Genomic DNA, 27,165 nt, shown 5'->3' on the forward strand with positions numbered 1-27,165 from the left:
CTTGAAAACTCTCAGATGCAAAGCTAGCTTTCCTGACTTGTTTTCAAGGCTCTAGGCCTTATTATTGTGGAGTTAAGTCAGCAGTGTCTGTAGGGATCAGTAGTCCTATAAGAAGGCTCTGGCAGTCAGGCATTGGGGGTTGGAGGGGGCGTGTATCAGGTACCAAAAAGTAAAAATCCTGGTTGCTGGATCCCTTGTACTATGTCTCCATGACAATGAGAGCTATGGCCCTTTTCAAGTTCTTCTATGTCAGTTTTATCAGATTCCATATAATGGTTCCTAGGCACCCCACAAACTACCAGCCACAGCAGCACCTGAACCTGCATGACTTCAGATGACTTTTTTTACGGCCTTTACATCTCATGGCAGCAAATGGTCCTCCTCTGCTTGTCTCCCTACAAATGTCCCCAAATCCCCCGTTTGCATCAGTAAGGCATCACTCCAGACACCAGGGACTATGGACAAAGCTACTGTGTGTAAGGTCACCGCCCCATAGCCAGTAACCTGGGAGCAAGTCCTTACTGATTCTTTTTATAGTGAAACAGGGCCGTGGGTTCTCATGAAAGGTCACATCAGGGTCAAATTGCACAGCCAATTTTGCAAGCCGCATAAATCGTACTTGCACTCTCTCTTATTTGGCAATATTTTCTCTCTTTCCCCATCAATGAGTGATGCAGGGCTCTGGCGTCCTGTTCAGAGCCGCTTCTCGCATCCACCCAAGGTATTTGCAAACACAGGGAGTGGTGCAATCTGTTTATACCGGGGTGGCCAACATGAACCTCAATTCCCATCATGCCTGGCCACTGGCCATGCTGGCTGGGGCTGCTGGGAGTTGCAAACATGGCTTATTTGTTTTTAAAGGTGTATAAGCCGTGTCCAATAGATTTTCTAACCTTAATATTATTCACCTCTGCTCACAAGCAGTGAGTCTTATCTGCCAGGCGATCTGAAAACTTCCACATGCCTACAATTCCTACCTTGTTTATAGCACTGTTAGTTAAAGGAAGAGATTTTTAGGGAGGGAGCGCTCCTACAGACTTCAGAATTCTCATTCTACCATTTCTACGACCAATCTCTGCATGGCCCTGCCAAGGCTCCCCACAGACACGACAGGAGGGAAAATAGGAGCCTAACTCATTGTCAGAATTCAACGTATTTATTTATAATAATTAAGACTTTGATCAAGGAATACATTCTACATTATTATTTGGTTTCGCCAGCAGGAGCAGCAGGCTGGCATCCTCACCATGCCCAGGTTAAGCACCAGCAATGCTCTTACAGGGGGAAGGCAGCTAGTCGTGCTAATGGATAGGTCCGTCTAGCCCAAAAATGATTCCTTTGAGGAGCCCATGAGCAGGGTGTCAAGGCAGGAGCAATCTCTGCCAGCCAGGGACATCCCACTTCCAACCCCTGTGGCCAGCGGCCCTATCTGCCATCTATTTGCCTTGTCCCTTCTAAAAAGCCAGCTTAAGCCAGTGATTTTTAAAGCCTTCCTTGTTACCCGGGCATTTGATGGCTGAACGATAACCCCTGAGATAACTGGCTGAGGGAATGTGCTTGTTTTTAGCTGGTTTTAGAAAGTTGTCAATTATATTTTTATTGGTGCATTTGGCGCCCTGAGCTCCCTCGGGAGGAAGGGCGGGATATAAACTGAGTAGGCGTCACATTTACTGACAGAGCAGTGAACTCCATCAATTAATTAAGTCACTGTGTGGTAAACAGCTTCCTCTTCAGTCTCCAGCCAATTTTTGTACTGCGAAAGAGGCAGAAACACCTAGTTCGATCGGCTTCCTCCATGTCGCAAATCATTATATCTGCCTCTATCTGCCCTAGGGATGGCTGGCTCCACCAATCTCAGTTTCTCTTTTTTAAAACCTTCAGGATGCCCCATTTCTAAATCAATTTGTGGGGGTCCTCCCCTACTAATACATGCCTTTCTGCAAGCAATTTCCATTAGCGCAACATAGTTTTGTGCCTCGTCTACACTAAATATTCGTTTTTGTGCACACTATGAGAACTGCATCACAAAATTCAGAAACGTGCAAATTTTAAAGGAAAGCAGTGTCTCAGTTTGCATCGTGTTTCAGAAACTAGGAATTAAGCTCTGCATGAAAATGCAAGCTGAACAGACTCACCTCTCCCCCTCACCAATTCCTATTCACCCCCAACCTTCAAATCATCTAAACTTAAACATGTCCAAAACACTTTCGCCTTCCCTGTTAAGGATTTTGCCAGCGGGCTTTCCTGCACCTTGTCCAGCCCAGCAACAGTGTGTTGTGTGCCTTTGTCACTTTTATTCAATGCTGTCAATCCTTAGATCCTGCGAGGTTGCCAAGTTCCTGCATTTGACAGGTCGTTTCAGGAAAATGAGCCTCTTTCACTGGGTCAAATCTTAAAGGGGGGTGGGGAGTAAAACCACATGGCAAAGAGTCAGAATCAGGGAGGCTGTTAGCTCTGTCCCTTATTAATCAGACTGTAGGCAGGGGCATCTGGGCTCCACCCACCCACTGTAGTAGTGTGCTGTTTTTTTAAAAGAAAAATCCGCCATGATTCTCCAGTCATCAGTGACGTAGCGTGGGTTGTCAGCACCCGGGGCAAGGCAAGTAATTTGCACCCCCTAACCCGTGGCTTTGCGCCCCCTAACCCGTGGATTTGCGCCCCCTAACCCTAACCCCCAGATGTTGCGCCCGGTGCGGCCGGCCCCCCCTGCACCCCCCACGCTACGCCACTGCCAGTCATATTCATAGTGCACAAGCCCCGCAAAAAGTGGCAGGAAAAATAAATCATGGCATCATATGTCATGCTAAGTGAAGTCCTACACTGAGAGGAGAGGCTGGATGAAAATCAAAACATGGATCTGGATCCCGACTGCACTGGAACCGGCAGTGTAGTGGCAATTGAGGTAGGAAGAAAAAACTGGAATGGGATCATGGCGATGCGGAATGGATCGAGGATCCTTCAGAGGGATTCACATTGCTACAGGAAAGGAATGACGCAGCATGAAATTGCACACAGCCCTCCCCGACCCACTGTGCCGTTCATTTGTAGCACACTGAAAATAAAGACTGCCAAGGGAATGGAATAAGAACGAAGGAAAGTGGTTCTGGAAGAGGAGGACTCCCATCAGAGAGGGAGTCTGGAATGTGCAACGCAGCCCAAGCAAGATCTGGATCGTAGAAGTCATTCTAAGTCTGAGATTGGAGGCTCTGCTGCAAGAGAACACCAGGGAGGCAGGTTCATTAGGGCAAAAGGGAAGCCCTGCCCCACCAACTTGCCTTCTTTTAACCAGCCCAGAAGGTGGCACTGAGCTGGCAGCGTCCTCTTTCTCCTTAGTCTCAGGGCTGCCCTTGTAAAATTCACCAGGTAGGAAGATAAGGACCAATCTCGCATTCCTTAGCTCTGCCTGCCATTGCCTCTGGCGCCCTCTAATGTTAGCCTCCTGCTTAACCTCCTACCGGCCTTGACGGATGACAGCCACTAGTGGAGCACACAGCTCTCACTGGAGACCCTGAAGTAAAACTATATGCTTAACCAACATTCAAAACAGATTTCGGTAGAACTGGCACACTCTCACTGAAAGTGGTTGCTGCCAAATCCTGGAGTAGGTTCCCCGCAGATCAGTTCCTCTTTCTACCCTCTCCCGGTCATCCTTTTAAGTGCTTTGCAAGTGACGAATAAATAATAGTAATTACAAGGATTAAACCAATAGTGTAATCCAGAGTCTACCGAGATGAAATTACTCTTGATGGGGATCATAAACACAGCTTTGGCAAGAGTGTGAGAAAATGTACTCGGATGCTCCAGTGGAAGCAAAACCCAGGGCTAGGCTGCTTTTGGGGAGCGAGGGGGGAGTCCCTCTCTATCCTGGCTCCCCTGTCCCTCTCCCCCGCACACACACAGCCCGTGTCTCATTTCCCAGCATCCCTCTGGGCATCAATCTCCTGGAGCCATTTCACAGTGCGGGCCCTGCTCTCCTCCCAGCTGTAGAGGGGCTGGTAGCCAAAGTGCTCCTTGGCCTTGCTGGTCTGCACTGTGAAGGTGGTGCTTGCGACAGCCAGAGTGTAGGGGTTGAGGATGGGCACATAGTTGCACAGGGGCTTCAGCAGCCACTGCAGGAAGGCGTTGAACAGCGCCATGAACCGCAGGAGGAAGGAAGGCAGCAGCGGCCGGGAGCCCAGCATGCGGAAGCCGAGGGAGCCCAGAAACTCCATGTTGAAGTCCTCGTAGCTCTTGTAAGGTGAGTCGTCATAGCAGAAATAAACCTGGCCTGAAACGGTCGAGGGAGACTCCTGGATCTTCCGGGCCACCAGCAGATGCATCCAAGACACGTTGCCTGCAAAAGGGTTGGCAGGGGGAGGAAGAGAGGAGAAACACTTGGGAAAGAGAAATAGGATCGCTAAAGCAGCCTATGCAATGGGCGAGAGAGAGAGATCCTACAGATAGGAATATAAACAATAAGAGAGGTGAATGTCATCAGGTCACTGACTCAGAGAGCTTTGGTCTGACTGAGCATCCAGTCCGTAAGCACGCAAGTCTTTGCTTGTGCATTTGCCAAGGGCTTAGCTCAGCCTTCCTTGTAAGGAGGAAATAAAAATAAATTCATAATTTAAGTTACAGGAGATCAAAGGGATCTTCTTTCAAGAAAACCACTTTTTTAAACACATTTTCTCCTTGTGAGCCAATCGCCCTCTAGCAGAGGTTAGCAAACTAATAAAAAGCAGGCTCAGGAATGGCCACGTTGCCCTCCAAATGCTTACACAAATTAATTTACAAATCCCCATTGTAGTTTATCTGTTGCTCTTGGAAAAAGAATTCAAGAGGTCCGACTGCTAAACGTTAATACACAGGCTCTGGTGTTCTTGCTTTGCTTTAGTCATGGGTAAAGAAGCAAAGCATTCCAGGAGGGAAAGATTATTTGTTTTGATAAAAAGCAGCAATACCATCTTGCTTCTCTGGCGCTTTGGCTATAAAGGACCAGAGGGAGTGCGTGCAAAGGCATCTAAAGTTCGTGGTGACATCGGAGTTCAAGAATGGCACACAGCATGCATGCGAGACTTACCAACATAGACCCTGCCATGCTCAGTGGAGGCTGGGACGGCTCGGATAAGACACTTTTTGGTGCTCAGCCCTTTCTCGTAAAACTGTTTCATCAGTGGGTGGTGCTCCCCATAGATGCCAGTCGGCCGGAGAGCGCAAGTGACCAGCTGCTTCCCTCCTTCGACCTGGTGGCACAGAAGAGGAGGTGGAGAAAATCCGTTAGCTTCCCCTGCCACCAAGGACCTGGCTCCCTCCCCCCCCCCCACTGTGACGCATGTGGGGTAGAGGAGCCTCCGGGTGGTCAAGCATTTTGCTGGAGGGATTCAAGTTGAGGTATGGGGATCAAAGGGCTCTGTCTCCCCTAGCTGCAACAAACCCACTCTGGAAAAAAGAAACTTGACTTTTTAAGCAGTTTGGAAGGTGCAGAGTGAGCAAATGACTATGTAAAAGGTAAAGGGACCCCTGACCACTAGGTCCAGTCACGGACGACTCTGGGGTTGCGGCGCTCATCTCGCTTTATTGGCCGAGGAAGCTGGCGTACAGCTTCCGGGTCATGTGGCCAGCATGACTAAGCCGCTTCTGGCGAACCAGAGCAGCGCACAGAAATGCCGTTTACCTTCCTGACGGAGCGGTGCCTATTTATCTACTTGCACTTTGACGTGCTTTCAAACTGCTAGGTTGGCAGGAGCAGGGACCAAGCTACAGGAGCTCAACCCGTCGCGGGGATTCGAACCGCCAACCTTCTGATCGGCAAGCCCTAAGCTCAGTGGTTTAACCCACAGCACCACCCACGTTCCAAGCAAATGACTAACAAGAAGTAAACACCCTGCAAGTGAACCAGGGTGAATGCAGCAGGAATGGTCACCGTTGTATACAAATCAAAACGAGAATGACTAAATAACGCTACCACACAGGATTATCAGAAAGATAAGGAAATGCTATGTGCACTCAAGCTCATTAGAGGGTAGAGAGAAAGGGTGGGTTTTAAGAGTGTCGTAAATACACTGCAGAGGGGACATCTTGCTGCACTTTTAAGAGGCCACAAAACTCTTGTAAGAGACTAATTGAGTTATTGGGGCACATAAACTTCCATTGACAGCAGCCTACATCATTACAGTGGTACCTCGGTTTACGAACAGTCCTGTTTATGAACTCCACAAAACCGGAAGTAGTGTTCCAGTTTGTGAACTTTACCTCGGTCTATGAACAGAAGCCAAACAGTGGAAGGGCACCGGCAGTGGGAGGCCTCATTAGGGAAAGCACGCCTCGGTTTAAGTATGGATTTGGTTTAAGAACGGACTTCAGGAACGGATTAAGTACGTAAACCGAGGTACCACTGTATATGCATAAATTGTTCTTAGTTGGCTGACAGAGGCGAAGGGTTCATGCCACGGATCTGGGGAAGTGGGTTTTAGCTCTTGAACATTTATGTCCTAATAAATCTGTTAGTCCTTTTAAGGTTCTTTGTTCCATTCGAAACCTGGGCTGAAGGGGAGCCTGACTCACCGCTCGTCCATTGGCTTCGATGACCAACCGCTCAGCCTTGGCTTTGCTAACCGGGTAAGGCTCGGTGTGAACAACCTCATATTTGGTGTCTTCGTTTCCCCTGCAAAGAAGAGGAACATGCCACAGGGAATCAGAACCCAATACTTCAACATAGATAAAGAGAGCCCAAAAGCCCCACCTGCCAGACCCATCCTTTTCCGTCTCTGCTACAAAATAATGTACCTCAATATACTTCAGTTTTCTTCAATTAACTCCAATGCACTGTGCTATGATGGTACAGAGGCCACTGTCAAGTGCAGGGCAAGGTGCCTGCATCTTAAAAGAGACAGGTAGAAGGAAGAGTATTGTTTCTCCCAGCATTGCAAAAGCACAGTGGGAAACGCTGCAACTTTAATGTGCATTTATTTATACCTTTTAATAAATGTGCATTAAAGCTGCAGCATTTCCCAGTTCCTATTGCAAGCTGAAACTTATTACTTGATTATTCCCTCACTTCCTCAACAACAGCAAAATCCCACCCCCTACAAAGACCACCCACCCCAGAATTCCATCATACCATTCCAGGGAAGCATCTTTTTATTGCAGCGCATGGACATCACAAGCTTCCTTTTGACTGGTAGGGGTGGGAGAATCCAAGGGAGGCAAACGGGCCTCTAAAGGTTGGGAACTTGGAATCCATGCATGTTTTCAGCACTCTTCGAGAAGGATGGATTATGGGTGCTTAATGTCCCATTCCTTACACACACACACATACCAGACAGCTGTCTGAGTTTCTCCATTTTCTTTCCTTGCCCCGGGCCAAAATATTCAGCACCGAGACGTTTTGTGTTTACAGACAAAGGAGGCGATTTAATGTTTGCAGACAAGAAACTGCCAATCTCCTGCCTTAGTGGAAGTGGCAATTTAGGCTGCATCCACACACCGTACGTTTAAAGCACATTCAAGGAACTGTGCAAGGCTTAAGAATGGAAGGACAGCCCTGCTGGGTCACTCCAGCATCCTCTTCCCACCATGGCCAGCCTATGGGAAGCCTGGAAGCAGCACCCAAGCACAACATCGCGCTCTCCCCTCTTGCAATTCCCTGAAACTAGCATTCAGAGGCGAACTTCCTCCAGCAGTGGAGGCAGGGCAGAGCCATTGAGAGCCACTGAGTCTGATCCTCTCTTAAAGCCATCCAAGCTTCTTTCAAAGAATCCTGGGAACTGTGGTTTTCCCTTCACAGAGCTACAATCCCCTGCACCATTAACAGACTACAGTTCCCAGGATCCTTCGGCAGGGGAAGTTTCTTTAAATGCATGGTGCATGCACAGTGTTAGAAACAGGAACAAAATATTGCCATGGAGGGAGCGCTGTTATATATAATATATCTCCATTGCCCATCTCCAGGGTTACCGTTGCTGTGTACATGTGTTGTTGTGGTGTTGCTAGGGAGGGCACGGGGGAAGCCCTTGCACGGGGGGGGGGGGGGGGGGCACTGCTGGCCTGGACCAAAGCCAGAGGGAACTCCCTGCTGTGGATATCAGGGCTCTGGGTGTGTATGTGTGTGAGAGAGAACACAAGCACTTTAGGCACATCGCTTTTTCGAAAGTGCCTCCCAGTGATAGGATGGCTGCAGTTCCCACTGGCTCAGCCTAGCCTACCTCACAGGGGTGTTGCAAGGTTAAAAAGGGGCAGGGGGAGAGAACCACCTATAGTTCTGAAAGATGGGTGGGTTTTCTAAAGGCAAAATGAAGTTAGAGGAAGAACTCGTCTGCCCTTAATCACAGACTGAGAAGGAGACAGGTCTGTGCTGTGGAAGGGGAAGGAAGCCCAGCAATTCACGCTGGAGCACAGGCAGCCCGGAAGCCCCAGGTGAGGCAGAGATGCCGGAAGCCCCAGGTGAGGCACGTACCTGAAGAAGGGGTCGCCCCTCGCATTGGGCCCCACCACTTCCATGCTGCTGGTGTAAATCAGGTACTGAGTTCCTTGTGTCACACATGCTTCAATGACGTTCTGAGTTCCTGTGCCAAAATGATAGAAAACAGAGGGGGAGAAAGGAGAGAGAGAGAGAGAGAGAGAGAGAGAGAGAGAGAGAGAGAGAGAAGACACATAAGCCACACCTCTCGGCCAGCCCAAGAACCCCATGGTGCCCACATAACTGAGGGGCAGAGATCATGGTCCCTTCCAGTTCCCATCATCCCTGACCACTAGAACATGGGTAGGCAACCTAAGGCCCAGGGGCTGGATCCGGCCCAATCACCTTCTAAATCCGGCCCGCGGACGGTCCGGGAATCAGCGTGTTTTTACATGAGTAGAATGTGTCCTTTTATTTAAAATGCATCTCTGGGTTATTTGTGGGGCATAGGAATTCGTTCATTTTTTATTTTATTTTTCAAAATATAGTCCGGCCCCCCGCAAGGTCTGAGGGACAGTGGACCAGCCCCTTACAGAAAAGGTTTGCTGATCCCTGCTCTAGACCATGCTGGAAACCCTGACAACCGAAAGCACGCCTTGGTTTAAGAACGGACTTCCGGAGCGGATTAAGTTTGTAAACCAAGGTACCACTGTACTAGAAACTTGTTTTTAAAAATAAAAAAGCAAGCTAAGGTTTTCAGCTTTTATCGATTCCATGCCTGTACGATGTCAACTACAGATGTACAGAGTGGGTTTATCAGTGGCAGCAGTATACTTCTGAGTACAAAATGCTGGGCAACGGCAAGGGGAGAGGACCCTTGCCTTCCTGTCCCGGGGTGGGGGGTGGGGGCTTCCTGGAAGCATCTGACTGGCCACTGTGGGAGATGGTACTCTGCAGCTCTTTAGAGAGATCTGGCAAGGCTCTTCGAATGTCCTAACTGCATCCCCCGAGACAGCGACTGACTGCAGACAGCAAGGGAAGGGCATTTTGGTCGCCCCTGCTGGAAGGCAATCAGAGAGTAGTGGGACTGTGGGTGGAAATATCAGAGGGCTTTTGGAACCAGGATTCAGTGGCTTGGGGCAGGTTGGGAGTTGGGGGTCCTGGGGGAAGAGAGAGACACAATGGTGTGTCCCGGGTCCCTATAACTCAACCACTGTCCTAGGAAGCGTACCAAATCAGACGGTTGGTGCATCTAGTTCAGGACTGCCCGCAATGACTTCCCAGGGTTTTCAGAGACCTGCCGCCACCACCACAGAGCTTCTCAATGAGGTCCCTTGAGAGCTGGTGTTGGGAAGGGAAGGGATGCTGGGATGTGGAACTCTGGGCCCTCTTCTGTTAAGAGCCAACATGGTGTCACGGTGAGAAGGTCAGGCTAGAAAACCCAGCTGTGAAACCCCATTAGCCGGTCTCGAGCCAGTCAGCGACTTGGTAAACCAGGAGCAAACCTCGGTGACAAGCTTGTGGTTTGATGGTAGCAAGACAAACCACAACCCTGTGTTTCCACAGAACATGGTGCCAAACCATGGCTCGGCTCCAGGTAGCACACAGGACGCAGAAACAGGGGAGGAGCAAAGCAGCTGCGGTTTTCTTTTCAAGCACAGTGGTACCTTGGTTTACAAACTTAATCCGTTCCAGAAGTCCATTCTTAAACCGAGGCCTGCTTTCTCTAATGAGGCCTCCCGCCGCCAGTGCCCTTCCACCATTCAGCTTCCGTTTGTAGACTGAGGTAAAGTTTACAAACCAGAACACTACTTCTGGTTTTGCGGAGTTCGTAAACCGAATACAGTGGTACCTCTGCTTACATACTTAATTCGTTCCGGAGGTCCGTTCTTAACCTGAAACTGTTCTTAACCTGAAGCACCACTTTATCTAATGGGGCCTCCCGCGGCTGCCACACCGTTGCCACACGATTTCTGTTCTCATCCTGAAGCAAAGTTCTTAACCCGAGGTACTATTTCTGGGTTAGCGGAGTCTGTAACCTGAAGCCTATGTAACCCGAGGTACCACTGTAGTTCGTAAACAGGACTGTTCGTAAACCGAGGCAGCACTGTACCTTAACACTAGCTTATTCTCGCTAAGCCACAGTCTGGCTTGGCCTTCTGTGTGGAATGAAGCTAGCCTGTCTCAGTCCGACTTACCTCAGAGGGTTGTTGTGCAGATAAAAGAAGGTGGCGGGGGAGAGAAATACAACAAATCATCTGGAAAACAAGACCAACCCTGCCCCAACCCTGGTTCTCAACCCATCCTCTTCCAGAATACCTGTCAGTTGTGTAAGCGGATCAACCCACTTTCTGTTGTGCAATAACAAGCACCTGTTTTAGCCTGTGAGAGAAAATGTTGAAATATATAGAGACTTGGCCTTTGCATCTCATGTAGTGGCAGGAATTTCATCCCAAACTTCACAGGCCCTCCCTGCTGGCCTCTTTACTCCCTGGCAAATGCGGCGGACGTTCATAAATTAAAAGGAATGCCCACACATGGACGTTATTATCCTTGTTCCTGACTCATCTCTGCCTTGGTCGGTTTTACATCAGTAACTGACAGAGGGTTTTTCCCAAAAACCTCAAAGCCCTTTCCCAAAGAAACAAACAAACAAACACTCCACCCCAAATGCAGCCACTTTCGGGCCATGGAGTCAGAACCGGCTATTAAAGTTTGGTGGAATAGGAAGGTCTGACAGGACAGCACACAGCTTTTCCTCTTAGGCTGCCAGAAGGAAAGGATGAGTGATGGTGCTTTAAAAACGTGGCAATCCATTCCTGTTGTTTCCTCTCCAGACGCCCTCAGCCAGGAGCATCTGATGTAGAGCCAAAGGGGGGGAAATGGAAGGAGCATCTCAGCTCAGCGGCTGACTTGCTCATGTACCACCCAGTTGCCGCAGAGATGAGAGAGAAGGACATTGGATTCTGCCTTTTATCAAGTCAGGCCAAGCTAGGGGGGTGGAGGGGAACCTCAGTTTTAGCAGGGATTTCCATGTGAACCCCTTCCTCAATCCAGGATTTAACGCCTGCTGAGGAGCTGATGGGTGAGGATTAAATCTTGCTCCCAGAAGGATTTAACCCCCCTGACAAGCAGGGAGTATAATTCTGCTGCCTTGGCTACGTGCCCATGTTCTCTGTTGGGAATGGGTGTGCATAGCCAACACAGGATTTAACCCCCCCCCCATGACCTCCTGAGTGGGGGAAATGGGCTGGAGGTTCCCCACTCCTACACAGGCTGGCAGCAGCTCTCCAATGTTTCAGGTAAGAGTAAAAGTCTCTCCCAGCACCTCCTAGAGATGCTATGAATCAGACTGAGACCTCCCACATGCAACCTGTGTAGTCCACACTACTGAGCTGTGGCCTCACAGGCCGTGCTTCCCAACTAGGCTTGATCCCCGGCCTGTGGCGCCAGGGCTCAGCCTCTGAAAAAAGATGAAGCTACAATAATGGTAAGAGGGTATCTGAGCATACACAGAGGGAAAGTGCCTCTCCCCTTAAGGAACCAGAGTCTGTTCTTCAGCCTCTGGGATGTGGGGCAGGAGACCCACATGAGATAGTGGCTTCCTGAACTTGGAAACACTCTTCCTTGACCACTGGTCCTGCTAGCTAGGGATGATGGGAGTTGTAGTCCAAAAATAACTGAAGACCCACGTTTGGGAAACCCTGCTTTAGGGCAAGGCTGGGGAACCTGCAAGCCTGGCATGTGTTGCTGGACTCCAACTACCAGCATTCCTGTCCACTGGCCAGGCTAGCTGAGGCTGATGGGAGTTGGAGTCCAGCGACTGCTGGAGAGCCACAGGGTCTCCCAAGCCTACTTTAGAGGAATTAGCCAGCTAGTTCTTGGAAAGGCTTAACAGCACTGTTTCAGAGAAATCTTTCTGTTTTCCTTCTGTATACAGCAAGGCTAATTTCCCAGTTGTAATATTTTCCTTTCCATTGCAATTTTATTTAGCAATTCTTATTATGTTTTTCACAGAACAGTCTTCAACCACCCCCGCCAGCCTCCTGAAAAACAGATTTATTAGCTTGGCAAAAGCTGGTGTTGCTCTCTTCAAAATATTTGGCTTTTATCTTCTAGAAAGACAGGCTGAAATATTAGCACTTCCCATCAAGCGATTCTTAAAAATCCAGACCTTTCCTTGGTAACGTAAGAGGGTAAGAAGAGCCCTGCCGTGTCAGGTCAAGGCTGGATGACAATACATTGTGGTATGCTTGGCCCCAGAACCTCTTGGTTTGGAAATGAAGCCATTCCTCTGGAACGTGGCCTGGTTCACTGGCTTGAGCAACCTCCCCAGCCACCTTTCTGACAAGTAGCTTTGCCCATCTTGCTTGCCTCATAACACTAAACCGTGGTTTTTGAGACAGTTTAATACAGCATGGCTTATTATTATGTGGAAACCCTGCCAGAAGCTTACCTATGGTTTCCTTGCTGCCAACAAACCACAATCTGAAACCATGGCTTGTTTTGCTATAACTACAGCCTGGTGTTATATGGAAACCCAGCACCATTCCCTTAGCCATGGTTTGTTGAAATCACCCTGGACACTCACTAAACTCCACAAGACAAGAACAAAACAAATGTTGGAGAAACAAGCCATGGTTTGTTTGACAAACTCACGGTTAACTCATGATTTGTGAAACAAACCATGGCTTAGCATTATGTGTGAACCAGGCCGTTGTGGTGCTCTCCTTGGTCCTGTAATGGGCAGGGTGACTTCCTCGGGACCATGGAGGAAAGAGGCTGAATGGGTAGTCTTTCAATTCCTACCTTGAACGTTGACCGCAGTGATCTTTTCAGGTGAGACTCTGCCCCAAACATCCACCAGGCTGGCAGTGTGGATGACCAGGTGGGCTCCTTTCATGGCTGCCTTCACATCCTCCAGGTTGCTGATGTCGCCCTGGATCAGAGTCACTTCGTTTTTGAGAACGAGGAGAGAGAGAGAGAGAGAGAGAGAGAGAGAGAGGTGAGTTTGGACTTTCGGTTGCTACCTGGGTCAGAGAGAAAAGGCGGTAGCAGGGAACCAGGGACAAATCCATCAACCCAAAAAACCCATGTAATCAAGTCTATCTTGATTTCTTAATTAGGAAAGAACATACTAAACACAAACAGGTCCACGTCTCTCCCCTTCTCATCTTCCTCCCTGCCCCCAACAGAGGGGGGAGAAGCAAGGTGGCATCAGGGACCCTGCAGGACTTTGTGCTCCTAGCCCTGCCCATATGAACGATTGGAAAATCATTGAGAGCCACAGCTGTCCTTATGCACGCCCCAAATAGAAACATCGGGGGCTGCCTGGAGGCTACATGGATCTTCTACACATGCAAAGCATATCGTTGGATGCAAAACCGGAGCTTGGAAACAGCGATGTGTTTCAGCAATTTGCCTCTGGGCAAATTTCTATTTTGATTTGCATCATTGAATTCAGGAGGGGATTCAGTTGTGTGCTGAAGGCAAACCTTCCCACTTCCGCCCTGTGGCAATACCGAGGTATTCCTGCATACTGAATGAGTTGAGACAGCTTAGGAGAATCTTCCTTATGAGTGATAAGCACCGCAAGTGGCAGGCTGTTGAGAAAGAACAAAGACAAATACCTGGCTATGTAATTAAATGCCTCATCCCAGAAAGCGGGTTGGGCGGATGAGTTAATTTCTGTTTCTCTTTCTCATTTTCCACATCTTGGTGCTTAGCTCTCATCATTCCCACATTGGTTTGTGGACATATTTATTATTTAAGTCCTCATGAAAACTAAACAGTGTTTTTATTGCTATCTTCTCAGTTCCCAAGACGCACTCCTCCACTGTCTCCCGACAACGAAAGCCTCCTAATATACCCCTTTGATATGGAATAATATACACATCTTTATAAAGCAACTTCCCCTAACATAATGCATTTTGCATGTCATTCTGATTAATATATGTGTACCTTAACATCCACATATTTGTACACATTACTTGGCTGGAAAACTGCACTGCAAAATTCGGAGAGGTGTGAATTTCAAGCGGTGGCTGTGATTCGGTTTGCACATTGTTTTAGAAAGTGTGAATTAAGCAGTTTTGCCTTTAAATGCAAACTGAATCTAATTTCTCGCCACCCCTTCCTAGAAATAGCACTGTCTTTTGTCCAGGCAAAGCCGGGGGGGGGGGGTAGAAACCACACCGTCACCGCTGTCACCACTTGGCACCATTCTCTGCTGCCCCACGTTTCCTAGAGAGAATAACACGGAGAAGAGAAAATGCAAGAAATTGCAGACCCACTCTCAGCTGAAAAGGTCTTCTCTTCACTTGGACACCCAGAAGGGTAAACTTTCTAGAAACAACACCCCCCACAAGGCCCATATTTAGCTGCCCCATAATATGGGACATACTCCTTTACTTACTGTGCCCATCTATTGAGTGAAGAACATATTCAACATTTCAACAGGAAGTCAAAGTCAGGCACGGCATAAGATTGACTTCTTGCTGGCTTTACAATTTGCATCAAAGTCATGCCTTCTTAAGGAGCCAAAAGTTAAGTTAGCCACCAAACTAACTTCCTTGCACACCTCAGGCATTCTTTACTTTTGCTTTCACACAGAAAAAGTATCGCATAATATGTGCAGCCTGTCCCGCCTTATACATTTAAAATAAAAAGAAGCGACGTTTTAAATATATATATAGGGGGAGGGGAGGTGTTCTTGATCTCACAGGTGTTAGCCAATCGGCCCCACAATTGGATTAGCACTAAGATAATAAGGTATTGTTTGAAACACTTCTGCCTCTCCCTTTGTTTCAGCACAGCAAGGTCATCATATAAGCAAACGTGACAAAAGATTACAAAAACATCCTGGGCTTAATGTTGTTTTGTCAAGTTTTCCTTGGAACAAGAAACTGTGTTGTTTGAGCCATCGGCCCCTCTCACAACCGCTTTTGTTTTGTCTAGTTTGAGGAGCAGTTTTTAAAAATGCCACAAGGACAGTCTTGGTCACACTGAAGGGACATGTGGACGGGGCTTGTCACAGAAAGCTTAGAGGACATACCAGACAAGAATTCTATTTGGAAAATTGACAGACCACCAAACATTAGTAAATATCCTAGCGGTGTAGAACAATTTAAAAAATAAATGAATATAAGAAGACAGATGAGAACAGTTTTACAAAGAAATCTGATGCTGTACATGAGCCAACTCATCCTTCTGGAAAAGCTGTTTCCAGTTAGAGGGCAGCCACCGTTCTCTTGCAAGAAAAAAATGGGATGTCCTGGTTTTGCCAAGACACTTGCGGTGTATGCCATGTGCGGTGACATTATATCTTAAATGCAACAGCTATTATGGCTATTGTCACCTTCAAGACCCACTTGCTTCTCAGGCTAACCACCACGGGATGGAAAGCGAACTTTGGTGTTCTTTCCTGGGCAGCTGGTTTTATCCGTGATAATTTTTGAAGCCTCACAACAGGTCTGAGAGACGTGGCAGGCAGGGAGAACAGGAAGGAACGGGATCTAATGGGTTACACCAAGTTCACCAAGTGCCTCCGTCTCTTTCTCTCCTGCATTTCGCAGGCAGGAAACCCTCTCAGGAAATCCTGCCATGATGGCATCTGCTATGAAACACCTGCCAGGAATGAACGGCCAGGGCACCCGTCGCTCTTCCTGCCCCCATCAACCTGCTTGCCCACTCACCCAGGGACTTTGGGGCCTTGCAGTTCACTCCTGTCTGCCTCCCTTTACGTCACGCGAGGCCTTGACAGGAGGCAGTTCCCCTCTTTTCCGCTTCTTCCTGCCCAGATGCTTTCTGGCCGCCTGTCACTTAGCTGGCTGTCAAAATCATTTTCCCTTCTAAATGTGGTGCTGGAAACTCAATTCTCTGGAACTTGAAAGAGCCATTACCAAGGAGAGGTCACCAGGAGGCATCCGGGAAGGGACTAGAGTCATATTCTCACCCTTCCCAGTTATTTATTTATACCCAACTCTTTTTATTCTTATTTTATTTTTATTTTTAGGAGGAGAAAGCACTCCGAGTGGCTCCAGCTGAGCTCCTAAGCTGTCGCCCATCCTGGCAACCACCAGGCCAAAGCCTGCTTTGCATTAGCAGCATCAAAGCCGCTTCTCAGGGTATTTCCTGGCCCCCAGGATGTTGGGCATTGGCTCCTCATGTGACGAAACGTCGCCTATATACCAAGACAATTCCACACACGGTGAAGGGTTTGTTTCATTGCAGGAACAAATATCCACGTTCCACACTGGCTTCCTGAGCAAAGTTGTGGCACTGGTTCACTCCCTCCTCACTCAGTCCTGGTCACAAAGACTGGAGCGAGGAGTAGTACCTGGCAATGGGAAATGCCTCAGCCCCTATTACTTAAATTAGCTGCTTGCGAATTAATATTCTTGCAAGGTACCACTTTCTTTCTAGCCCTTTCCCCTCTAAATTGGCAGAAGGCCAGATTTGGCCCAAGGATTCCCAGTTGCTAATCCACAGCATATATCAAATACACCTTAGCTTTTTTCTTTTCCGATAAAGAGAAAAATGTGGCACATGAAGCATCTCTTAGGCCCCAGCTGCACTACACATTCAAGGTAGCATCATGACACTGTAAATAGTCATGGCTTCCCAACAAAGAACTCTGGGAACTGTAGTGCTGAGAGTTGTAGTTTGTTAAAGGTGCCGAAGAGTTCCCCTCAGAGAGTGACAATTCCCAGAGCGGCTTAACCTCTCTTGTCAAGGAATTCAAAAGAACTGTAACTCTGTGGGCCTCCAAACAACTATCAGCCCCCTTAACAAACTGCAGTTCCCAAGATTGTTTGGGGGAAACCACAACTGTTTAAAGTGGGATGACACTGCTTTGAAATGAATAGTGCAAATGGAGCCTTAGTGAGAAAGGAAAATAAACTCTTGCGCATGTTCACAGAAGTCTCCTCTTTATGCCTATCACTTTCACGTACCATAAACGACCCCTAGCTTTGTTGACATCCACGGAAACTCACCTTTTCTCCCTGCAGAGGCCTTGCAAATGGCCTTAGCTGATTCCACACACCCCCATCCCCTTCACATTAGCAAGCCCACTTTTTACAGGTGTAATAAGCAGCAACCTGCTTGGAAGAAGGCAGATGGGGCTCACCACCAGGGAGGTGTTGGGACTCCTTGCCACAATGAGCCTGCCAAAGCAGAGAAGCAAGACCATGCAACTTCACCAACTTTTGGTGTTGCCTCCCACTGCCCACACCTCATCAGGAGGGACATTTTGCTTGTATTAACTATTGGCAAAACATGCCCTTGGCTCTGAAGCTAGCCTCTTTTCTTCTCCCCAAAACACCTCCTTCCCTTGGTCAAACTGCATCCTTGCCGCTAGAAACCGGTGAAAATTCATTGTCTCGTTGCTTCCTCAAATCAAATCAGATGTGCTTTCAAGGTCAGGCCTTGTTTACGCTGGACTGAAACCAACACAGAAGAGACCTTGGACCCAGAAGGATATGAGGCCGAGGTTGCTACTGGGCTTCTCTCGGGGGAAAATCCCCAGGCAAGCCCTTTGTTCCCTCCACCCCACCCCACCCCCTCTCCCGCTTCTCAATTCTTGCTTCTCAGATTCCTGTTTTTGCCCTGCTGCTTGCTACTGAGTGCTATTTGCAAAGAGTTTTAGGCAGCGCACGCGAGCTCCGCCAAAGGACACGGGCCAGGCACGAGGCAAAGAAAGTGAATAGCAACCAGCTGGAGTGGACGGCGTTTGGATCATCTGCTCCTCCACAGCCAAGGCTGGCTCTGTACCATTCGCTGCACAGCCCAAGAACAGGACTGGGAGCACGCTCTCGCATGGAGGTCCATGCTTGGAAAAAACACTTCCATGTGTGGGTGTGGTCTTCTTGAACCCTGCCAACAAAACCCCTCATTTGGGGGGGGGGATTGGGAGGGTGGCTTTCCTGCGAATAAACCATCGCCACCACACCCTCTGCATCTTGCAGGGAACAGCTTTGAAGGTCAACAGCGAGCTGCGCACCACACATGAGGAAAATGGGCCTGTACCAGTTGAATCAACGTGAGGGAACAGAGTGTTATGGTGGCCCTATCCTGCTCTCCAAAGCTTCCTCCCCGAGAACCGCACAGGCACATTTTCTCACCACATGTTGGCTGGCTTCCTGGCCGGTTGTTCCAGGGAGAGAACTACTCATGGGCTGGATGCTGTTACCTGCAAGTTGTAGCATCTCAGAGCATCGCCTCCAATTTGCTCTCAGGAACTTTCCCTTCCTTACGTGACAATTGCTCGCACCCACAAAAGGATTTCCAGAGGGGTACAAAAGATGCAGCTTCCTGACTCAGGACCTTTCTTTATTTCCAAACTGGTTGCTTTAACTTATTATAGCAGGGAAAAGTTAGTCCTCTTCGTGTCGTTGGGGACTCCCAGCTCCCAGCAGGCTGAGCCAGCATGCCCAACGGTCGGGGAAGATAGGAGCTGCAGTCCAGCACCATGAGGAGAGTCAAGGGTCCCTATTTTAGGGAGCGATACACCAACCCTTTAAAAGGGTGGAATTTATACTTTTTAGTTGGTTTTCATGCACAGTATTTCACTTTCCTGATGCTTGGAGGATATTTTGTTTAGTCGTCCTGCTATGTTTTCAATGAATTTTCCTTGTGTTTTCGCATGTAATGTTTGATACTAAAAAAAAAGATGCTCTGTTTAGTTGTTGATTGTGTTTTATGGAATGTATAAATTTCTGGCATTTTATCTAGTTGCATTTAGCCTAAGTTGTAAAAGGCTTTGTTTTAAAGTTGTAAAGAGTTTTTGTTTTGAATTTAAACAATGTATACAAATTGTCATCAATCAATCAATACCTTCATTCAGATTCCCAGGATAGTTTAAATTAAGGCTGCTTTATGTTTAGCTCTATCTTACAAAGGCTATTTGTTTTTAACCAAAGCTTCTTCTTTTCTTTTCTTTTCTTTTCTTTTCTTTTCTTTTCTTTTTTGTAAGCTAACTTTAAAACTTTTAAATTTAAAAGGCAGGACATTTTTTTTTTAATCGAGTAAAGATGAGCAATTCTTCTTCTCTCTCCTCCGCCCCCCCTCCCCCCGCCATCTATGTTTGTGTTCTGCACCCTCCCAAACTCAGCTGCAGTTAACCCAGTACTGTAACACCAAGGTGTAAAAACATTCACAGATGGAGCTGCAACCTTTTAGAACACACTTGCTTGGGTAGAGAGATGCAAAAGCAGACCTTTAACAGCTGTGTAGAACAACAACAACAACAACAATTAAAGGTGCATTGGTCCCATGTTTCACCAGGCCATCCTTACTCATGAGTAAGGCTCATTGAACACTAGGATTTGATTGCCAAGCAACCAAACATAAGACTGCTCTGCAACATGTGAATTAGATGCCAAGGACTGGAAAAAAAGAGACAGACTTATTGTGCTATTGGCTGCCATCCACATTCCTAGGGTTTCTAGCTGCTAAGTTCCAACATTCTTGTGGAGACTACTCATTTTTTACTTGGAGGGGAAAATGTGTTTTTAAAGGTCACACACCTTCAGACCTTGAAACATATGAGTCCTTTTAGACACCGGGGCGGGTTACCGTCCAAGAAAAATGAATAAAACTTAGCGCTACATGGGCTGATTTCTGTGAAACTCTCTCAGGTGGACAAAGGTTGCCAAGATGGAAAATATTTCAGCCTCCTGATTATATAACCAGGGAAATAAATGTTAAGCTGGGGCTCAACTGGGAAACCTGCCTTAGAAGCCAAGGACTTCTAAAGAAGATAACTGTGACCAGTTCCAAAACTCCACCGATTTTCAGAAACACAGTTGGGCTTTTGAGAAAGTTAGCTTTTTAGTCCCCGCCACACGCTAGCAGATGTGGAGAACCTTTGGTGCTCCAGATGTTGATGAACTACAAATCCCATCAGCCCCAGGAAGCACAGCAGGGGCATGGGATGCTGCCAGTTTCAGTTCACACCAGCTCTAACACGTCATGGGTCCCTTTCATACCTCACCTTTAGGGCGCCTTCAGAGGACTTTATTCCAGCATTCATCTATATTTAATTGCACAGAGCTTATACAGCAGGTGCTGTCATTGTTGTTAACCGACCTTCACCATAATGTACCAGGGCAAGTTAAAGCAATTTTAAAATTCAACACTGAAAACAGTTCTAAACAAGTTGCAGCCACAGGTATACGGCGGGACCATATATATATCTCAAGTATCCAAGTCCAGTCTTTACTGAGCATTCGTTCTGATTTGTTTGTGGCGAGGTTATATGACAGTCAGATTTTATCCTAATTTCTTTGTGCGGTGGTTACAAGCCTTCCCACTAACCAATAATTTATCCCACGCTTCTTAGCGACTTTCCCCATCGCTTTCTTAACCACGAGAAGGTAAATGTTTTTAATTGTAAAAAAGTGGACTTGTTGCACCAGGGCTCTTTAATCCACTTTAATTCTGCGAATGTAAATTTCCTTAAGGCAGCCCTGTTCAGGGAAGTTTTTAACGTGTGATATTTTACTGTATTTTTGGTTTCTATGGAAGCCGCCCAGAGTGGCTGGGGAGGCCCAGCCAGATGGGCGGGGTATAAATAATAAATTATTATTATTATTATTATTATTATTATTATTATTATTACTACTAGAAATACTGGCAGTGGTGGTGAACTTATTACCTCCCACCAGCAGCAATGCAAGTGGGGTAAGCAAACAAAACACAAGAGGCAGCTATGCTGATATCATAATGATATTATTGCAGGCCATACCAGGGGCAGTGGAACCTGGGGGTTCTCCAGCATTTGGGAGCAGTGAGCATTTAGGGATGCCAAGATATGGATGACCTCACTGGCAGACCCTCCAAGCGTCCCTGTTTTCCAGGGACAGTCCGGGATTTACAGAACCCATCCTGGTTTCTGATTTGATCCCGTTTTTCCTTAGGCTGTCCCTATTTTCATCGGAGAAATGTTGGAAGGTGTGGCATTGGCAACCTCCCCCCAAGCCAAGGAGATAAGTAACTATACAACCTTTAGAAGTCATCTGAAGGCAGTCCTGCATAGAGAAGTTTTTTTTAGTGTTTTTATATAATTTGGAAACCACCCAGAGTGACTGGGGCAACCCAATCAGATGGGCATGGTATAAATAACGTTGTTATTGTTGTTGTTGTTGTTGTTGTTGTTGTTGTTGTTGTTGTTGCTGCTGCTGCTGCTGCTGCTGTTGTTGTTGTTGTTATGGAATAGGTAAAGGGACCCCTGACATTTAAGTCCAGTCATGAATGACTCTGGGGTTGCGGCGCTCATCTCGCTTTACAGGCTGAGAGAGCCGGCGTTTGTCCGCTTCTGCAGACAGTTTTCCGGGTCAAGTGGCTAGCATGACTAAGCCACTTCTGGCGAAGCCAGAGCAACACACGGAAACACCGTTTACCTTCCCGCCGGAGTGGTACCTATTTATCTACTTGCACTTGATGTGCTTTTGAACTGCTAGGTTGGCAGGAGCTGGTACCGAGCAATGGAAGCTCACCCCGTCACGGGGATTTGAACCGCCGGCCTTCTGATCGGCAAGCCCAAGAGGCTCAGTGGTTTAGATCACAGCACCACCCGCATCCCTTTCTGTTATGGAATAGGATGCCCCTACTTTCATTGGAGAAATGTTGGGGGGTACGCCCCGACATCCTCCCCTATAGCCTTTAACGCGGCCAGTTGGGCATTTCTCTGGAGAGATTTTTGGAGACTCTCTCAAAATGTATTTGCCCATTCTGTGCAAGACCCTCAGGGAAGTGGAATCCACACCCACACCTCTGCAGGAACAGGAAAGAGTGACTCAGGGGGAATGGGCATCTTACCTCTATCCAGGTGTCGCATGCTTTCATCGAGGTGCAAGTCTAAGACGCGCACTTTTGCAAGGCCAGGCTCCTCCTTCAGAAGCATCTGGACCAGATTTTTCCCCAGAAAACCGCAGCCACCTGTCACAAGGTATATCTGGTTTTTGCTTGATGACCCCATTTGTCCTGTGAGTAGGGAGTAAAGGATAAAAAGTGCTTTCAGTCTAGAGGAACAAAAGAACTGTAGAGTTCTGGAAGGGACGAGCGAACAGAAGCTGCAAGCTAAGATTCCCCAGCAATGGTTCAGATACTACTATTTCTAGAATGCTTAATAGGACTAGGTACTTCACACAGGGACGTCAAAGAATTTCATTGCAAATGGAAAGGGGAGAAGAAATTGCTGCTGCCCACGTTTTCGTCCCAGGTCTGGAGCAGAAATCAATCCAACTGACACAATCAGTATTTGCTCACATTGGTTTTTTTTAAAGTCCGCAGCCAATATGCAATTAAATACTTGGGGGGGGGAGGAGACACAATTATTGTTTTGACATTTTGTTTACACTGAAATGAGCGGCGTGGAAATAACTGCTTCATTAATTGCTTCAGATTCGTAACTCACATAATTACCTAAGTTACATTAAACAGAGAGGCAGCAAGATGAAGGATGCAGGATTTGCCAGAAACCAAACTTCGGCAGGATGGAAAAAGTGAGGTTGTGACAAAGACAGGTTGGGATGGAAGCCGCTGCCTTCTGACATCCCTGGCTTCACACAGAAAGCAAAAAAAGAGACAGGCCCCACTGCCCTCAGGCTTACGGTCAGTCGAGTGAGGCTTACATGCAGGAGAGAAGGAAAGAAGAGACAGCACACAAAAATAAAAGCGACAAAGGAGACATTGGTAGGCACAGGATCCTTAGAAGAAGGGCAGACGTTTGCAGAGCAGTTTTTAGGGACTGCCTCCAAGTGGCTAAACAGAATAGAAGCGCCTTTCTAAATGCACTGAGGCACCTGCAGGAGACTGAAGAACAGAGCGGCACGAGACCATCGGCCACAGTGGCACACAAAAAAAACTCTTCAGAGGCCCCAAGCAGAACAGTCTTTCCTATTGGGCTTACTGGCACATTGCGCTAGGGCGCTGGCCTCTCAGGGGCACCTCAGCGAGTGGGGGAGCTGTGCAGCTTTGCCGGCGGCCTCCCCTTTCCCTAAATGCCCACCAGCTGCGCCCCGCCAACCATATGGCTGGCGGGCGTGCAGCTTGCTTCCCAAGCCTCCGCAGGAGGAGAGCGATCCCCACAGAGGCTTGGGGAAAGGTCGACAACTCTGGGAAAGGGGGCGTGGCGTTGGAGGGATCTTTGAACCACGGCGCCGGATATGCTTAAGACGGCCCTGGCCCCAAGACAGGGTGGGGAACCTCAATGCGGCCCTCAGCACCTCACTTTCTGGCCCTCAGGACTCTCCAGAGGCCACACTCCCTCCCTGGCCTGCTTTGCAACATCCTTGAGGGTTTTCACCTGGCTGGCCTGCCTCCCTGAGCTCTGACAATGTCTCTTGCTTCTCTTGATGGAGGATGAGGCGGGGCAAGAGGGAGTTTCCTTTCCTCCGGCCCTGCCGGCCACCAGATGTGGCCCTTGGAAGGCTGTCTAGAAGGAAGAATGCAGCCCTCAGTTGGAAAAAGGTTCCCTGTCCCTAATCCAGGGTATTTACAGCTCCATCCCCACTTCTTGCCATCACCTTTACGGTTCTGCTTTAGCACATCTCAACTTCAGCTTGAACTGTGAAGCAGGCCAGTTGTTTCCCCTATACTGCAAGATGCACAATTATCGGTCTGGAAAACGGTTGCCCCGGTGATCTATCACAGATAAGCAAGAGGAGGGTTCTGCAAAACGCCAAAGGGAAGCGGTTTAAGGAATCTCTCACAAGAGGAATGCTGGAGGGGAAGGGAAGAAATAAGCACAAGCTCTCTCCATTTTGGGGGGGGGTCCTTCCCCCTCCTCCGTACGACAGTGAACAGCTGCAGGGCTTCTGGAGTTTCTACAGATGTCCCCTATTAATCCCAGCACCTGCCAAATGGACCATTTGGAAAGGTGTCCTGTTACTGTTTCAACATGCCTGAGAGACACCCCCGAAGCAGCCAGTCACACCTGGTTTGATGCCTTCTAAATCGAGTTTCTCAGAGCGCTTTAACAAGCAATCCCTCTTCCCCCGGGGAACTCTGGAATTTAGCTGTGTGAGGGGAATAGGGATCTGCTAACTAGCCACTCTCAGCTCCCTTAACAAACTCCAGCTTCCATAACTCTTTGGAAGCATGATACAGCTTTAAATGTATAGTGCATGTGCAAACTAATATTCCAATATTAAATTCCCAACACGAGGCCACAACCCGCACAGTACATTTTAAAGTCCTTCTTATAACGCTTTAACGGTCACGGCTTCCCCCTGAAAGAATCTTGGGAACTGAAGTTTTTAAGGGTGCTGGGAGTTGTAGCTTGGAGGGGGGGGGGGAATTAAGTTCCCAGGATTCTTGTGGAGGAGGGAGCCATGACTGCTATAACTACAGTGGTGCCCCGCAAGACGAATGCCTCGCTAAACGAAAAACCCGCAAGACGAAAGGGTTTTCCGATTTTTTAGCGGCTTCGCAAGACGAATTTCCCTATGGGCTTGCTTCGCAAGACGAAAGCCCATAGGGAAATCTCCGGGGACAGCGGGGAAGCGCAGCACCTGTCCTGAAGGCTTGCGGTGGGAGGTCCGGGAACAGAGGAGAAGGCGCGCAGCGATTCTCCTCTGTTCCCGGGGCTTGCGGTGGGAGGAGGGTTTTTCCTCCCCACCGCCAGCCTTCAGAAGAGGTCCGGGGACAGACTGTCCCCGGACCTGGTCTGAAGGCGGTTTCCATAGGAACGCATTGATTGATTTTCAATGCATTCCTATGGGAAACCGTGCTTCGCAAGACGAAAAATTCGCTAGACGAAAAAACTCGCGGAACGGATTAATTTCGTCTTGCGAGGCACCACTGTAAAGGTAAAGGGACCCCTGACCATTAGGTCCAGTCGTGACTGACTCTGGGGTTGTGGCGCTCATCTCGCTTTATTGGCTGAGGGAGCCGGCGTACAGCTTCCGGGTCACGTGGCCAGCATGACTAAGCCACTTCTGGCGAACCAGAGCAGCACACAGAAACCCCGTTTACCTTCCCACCGGAGCGGTACCTATTTATCTACTTGCTCTTTGACGTGCTTTCGAACTGCTAGGTTGGCAGGAGCAGGGACCGAGCAACAGGTGTTTTAAAAGTACTGTGTGGATGGGGTCTCAGTTAATAGCTGCATAGAATCATAGAATCATAGAGTTGGAAGAGACCACAAGGGTCATCGAGTCCAACCCCCTGCCAAGCAGGAAACACCAGCAGAGCACTCCTGACATATGGTTGTCAAGCCTCTGCTTAAAGACCTCCAAAGAAGGAGACTCCACCACACTCCTTGGCAGCAAATTCCACTGTCGAACAGCTCTTACTGTCAGGAAGTTCTTCCTAATGTTTAGGTGGAATCTTCTTTCTTGTAGTTTGGAGCCATTGCTCCGTGTCCGCTTCTCTGGAGCAGCAGAAAACAACCTTTCTCCCTCCTCTATGTGACATCCTTTTATAAAGGCCCAAAAAACCAAAACCAAACCAAATAAAATAAAAAAATGCAATCATGATTTTTTGTGGGTGGGGTGGACAGAACCTGGCATTCAGCATTCCTGGGTCCTAGTCACGTTCCTAATGAGTGGTGATAAGAGCAGACAATGTCATGGAGTGAGACAGAACTTGCTTTGGCTGTGGGAGGTGCAAGATAGAGAGAGATCAGCTCAAAGCCGCCACACTTGCGTAGCCAGATTAAGCTTCTCACAACCCCAAACAGCAAATTACTAGGAAATCTGTGATAAGATGACATTGCTGCATTAGCCTCCTTTCCAAGTCTGCTTCCAGCAGATAAGTAAATGCTTTAGAATAAAACCTGCTTGTAATTTCTAACCACTCTCTCAAAGAGAAAGATCAGTTGGATTTATAATGGGCTAGGTTCAGAGTCCCCCCGGCAGATGTAATGGCCTGTTCCCTCTTCTCCCCCTGCCCTGCCACCCCACAACTCCCCACAATCTGCTCCAGAGGGTCCCTCAACCTTCCAGAGGAGATTTTGGGGACACACAGGGGGAGAAGGGAAGAAGTCCTATTTGCACAATCAAAAGTCTGTTTCATGCGCGGGGTGCTGCAACTGTAATACTGCCCGTCAAGTGAAACAGGGCTCTAAACAAAAGCCATTACCTGACCCCCCACCCCAATGGAAAATGTAGCAATTCCCCATTTGCAAATTATTCTAGATTTTAGTGTGTGCATGGGGTGGAGGGGCAGAGAGGGGAAAGGGGTGTGCAGCATGGAAGGAGAATCACAAGGTTTAGAGGCCTGCGCTTGGCAATGCCTTTAAAAGCAGCATATTTTAAAAGCGTTTCAATTTGCTGCCTTTTATACACTCAGACTTTATATAGCAACACCGCCAGACAAGTCAAAGAGTCACTCTCCTTTTTTAAGCCCTGGGACACGGGCCTTTGGTCTGCATGCCAAGCCCCTTTTAATTGTTTAAAACCGTCTCTTGTTGTCATACATACTAGTGAATATAGGAACCTGCATGAGTCACATTCTTATATGCAGGTTGGGGGAGTGACGGACACCCGCTGTCCTCTCCAGAAGGCATCCCTCAAAATGAACAGAGGCTTAGTCAATCCGACAAGCCAAAGATGCAGAAATCAAGACTGCTGCAAGTTTCCCCCTAGGAAACAAGGCCAAATTCATTCAGAACGGCACAAAAGCAGAGCATTGTTGCAGGTTTGCTGTCCAAGAACCAGCTCTATCACACAGTGGCTTTCCTTTAAAAAGAGAAGGCAGATCAAAGTCTGAGATCTCACAAAAGAACATTGATAGGGTGGGTGGGTGGTGTTTTTTTAATGGCCCACGATGACCATTCACTG

At 48.1% G+C, this 27,165-nt stretch overlaps 1 protein-coding gene and 1 long non-coding RNA gene across 2 annotated transcripts in view; both read right to left on the reverse strand.

The window, feature by feature from the left end:
- Positions 1-1,137: 1,137 nt before the first annotated feature.
- LOC307201285 lies at positions 1,138-3,142 on the reverse strand. Its single transcript, XR_013832661.1, has 2 exons — positions 2,730-3,142; positions 1,138-2,552 (listed from the first exon to the last, which is right to left on the reverse strand). It is a non-coding gene; the product is annotated as an uncharacterized lncRNA (long non-coding RNA).
- Positions 3,143-3,688: 546 nt separating this feature from the next.
- HSD3B7 (hydroxy-delta-5-steroid dehydrogenase, 3 beta- and steroid delta-isomerase 7) overlaps positions 3,689-27,165 on the reverse strand; it is a 53,389-nt gene continuing 29,912 nt past the window's right edge. Inside the window, exons 2-7 of the mRNA XM_079950289.1 lie at positions 22,199-22,363; positions 13,187-13,330; positions 8,435-8,543; positions 6,544-6,643; positions 5,060-5,222; positions 3,689-4,333 (exon numbers count right to left, since the gene is read on the reverse strand). Of these exons, the coding sequence (XP_079806415.1) occupies positions 3,909-4,333; positions 5,060-5,222; positions 6,544-6,643; positions 8,435-8,543; positions 13,187-13,330; positions 22,199-22,358 (1,101 nt within the window). The 5' untranslated portion in view covers positions 22,359-22,363 and the 3' untranslated portion in view covers positions 3,689-3,908. The remainder of the gene's footprint in view (positions 4,334-5,059; positions 5,223-6,543; positions 6,644-8,434; positions 8,544-13,186; positions 13,331-22,198; positions 22,364-27,165) is intronic.

This window comes from Podarcis cretensis (assembly GCF_951804945.1).
Source record: "Podarcis cretensis genome assembly, chromosome: 13".
In the NCBI taxonomy this organism is placed as follows: domain Eukaryota; kingdom Metazoa; phylum Chordata; class Lepidosauria; order Squamata; family Lacertidae; genus Podarcis; species Podarcis cretensis.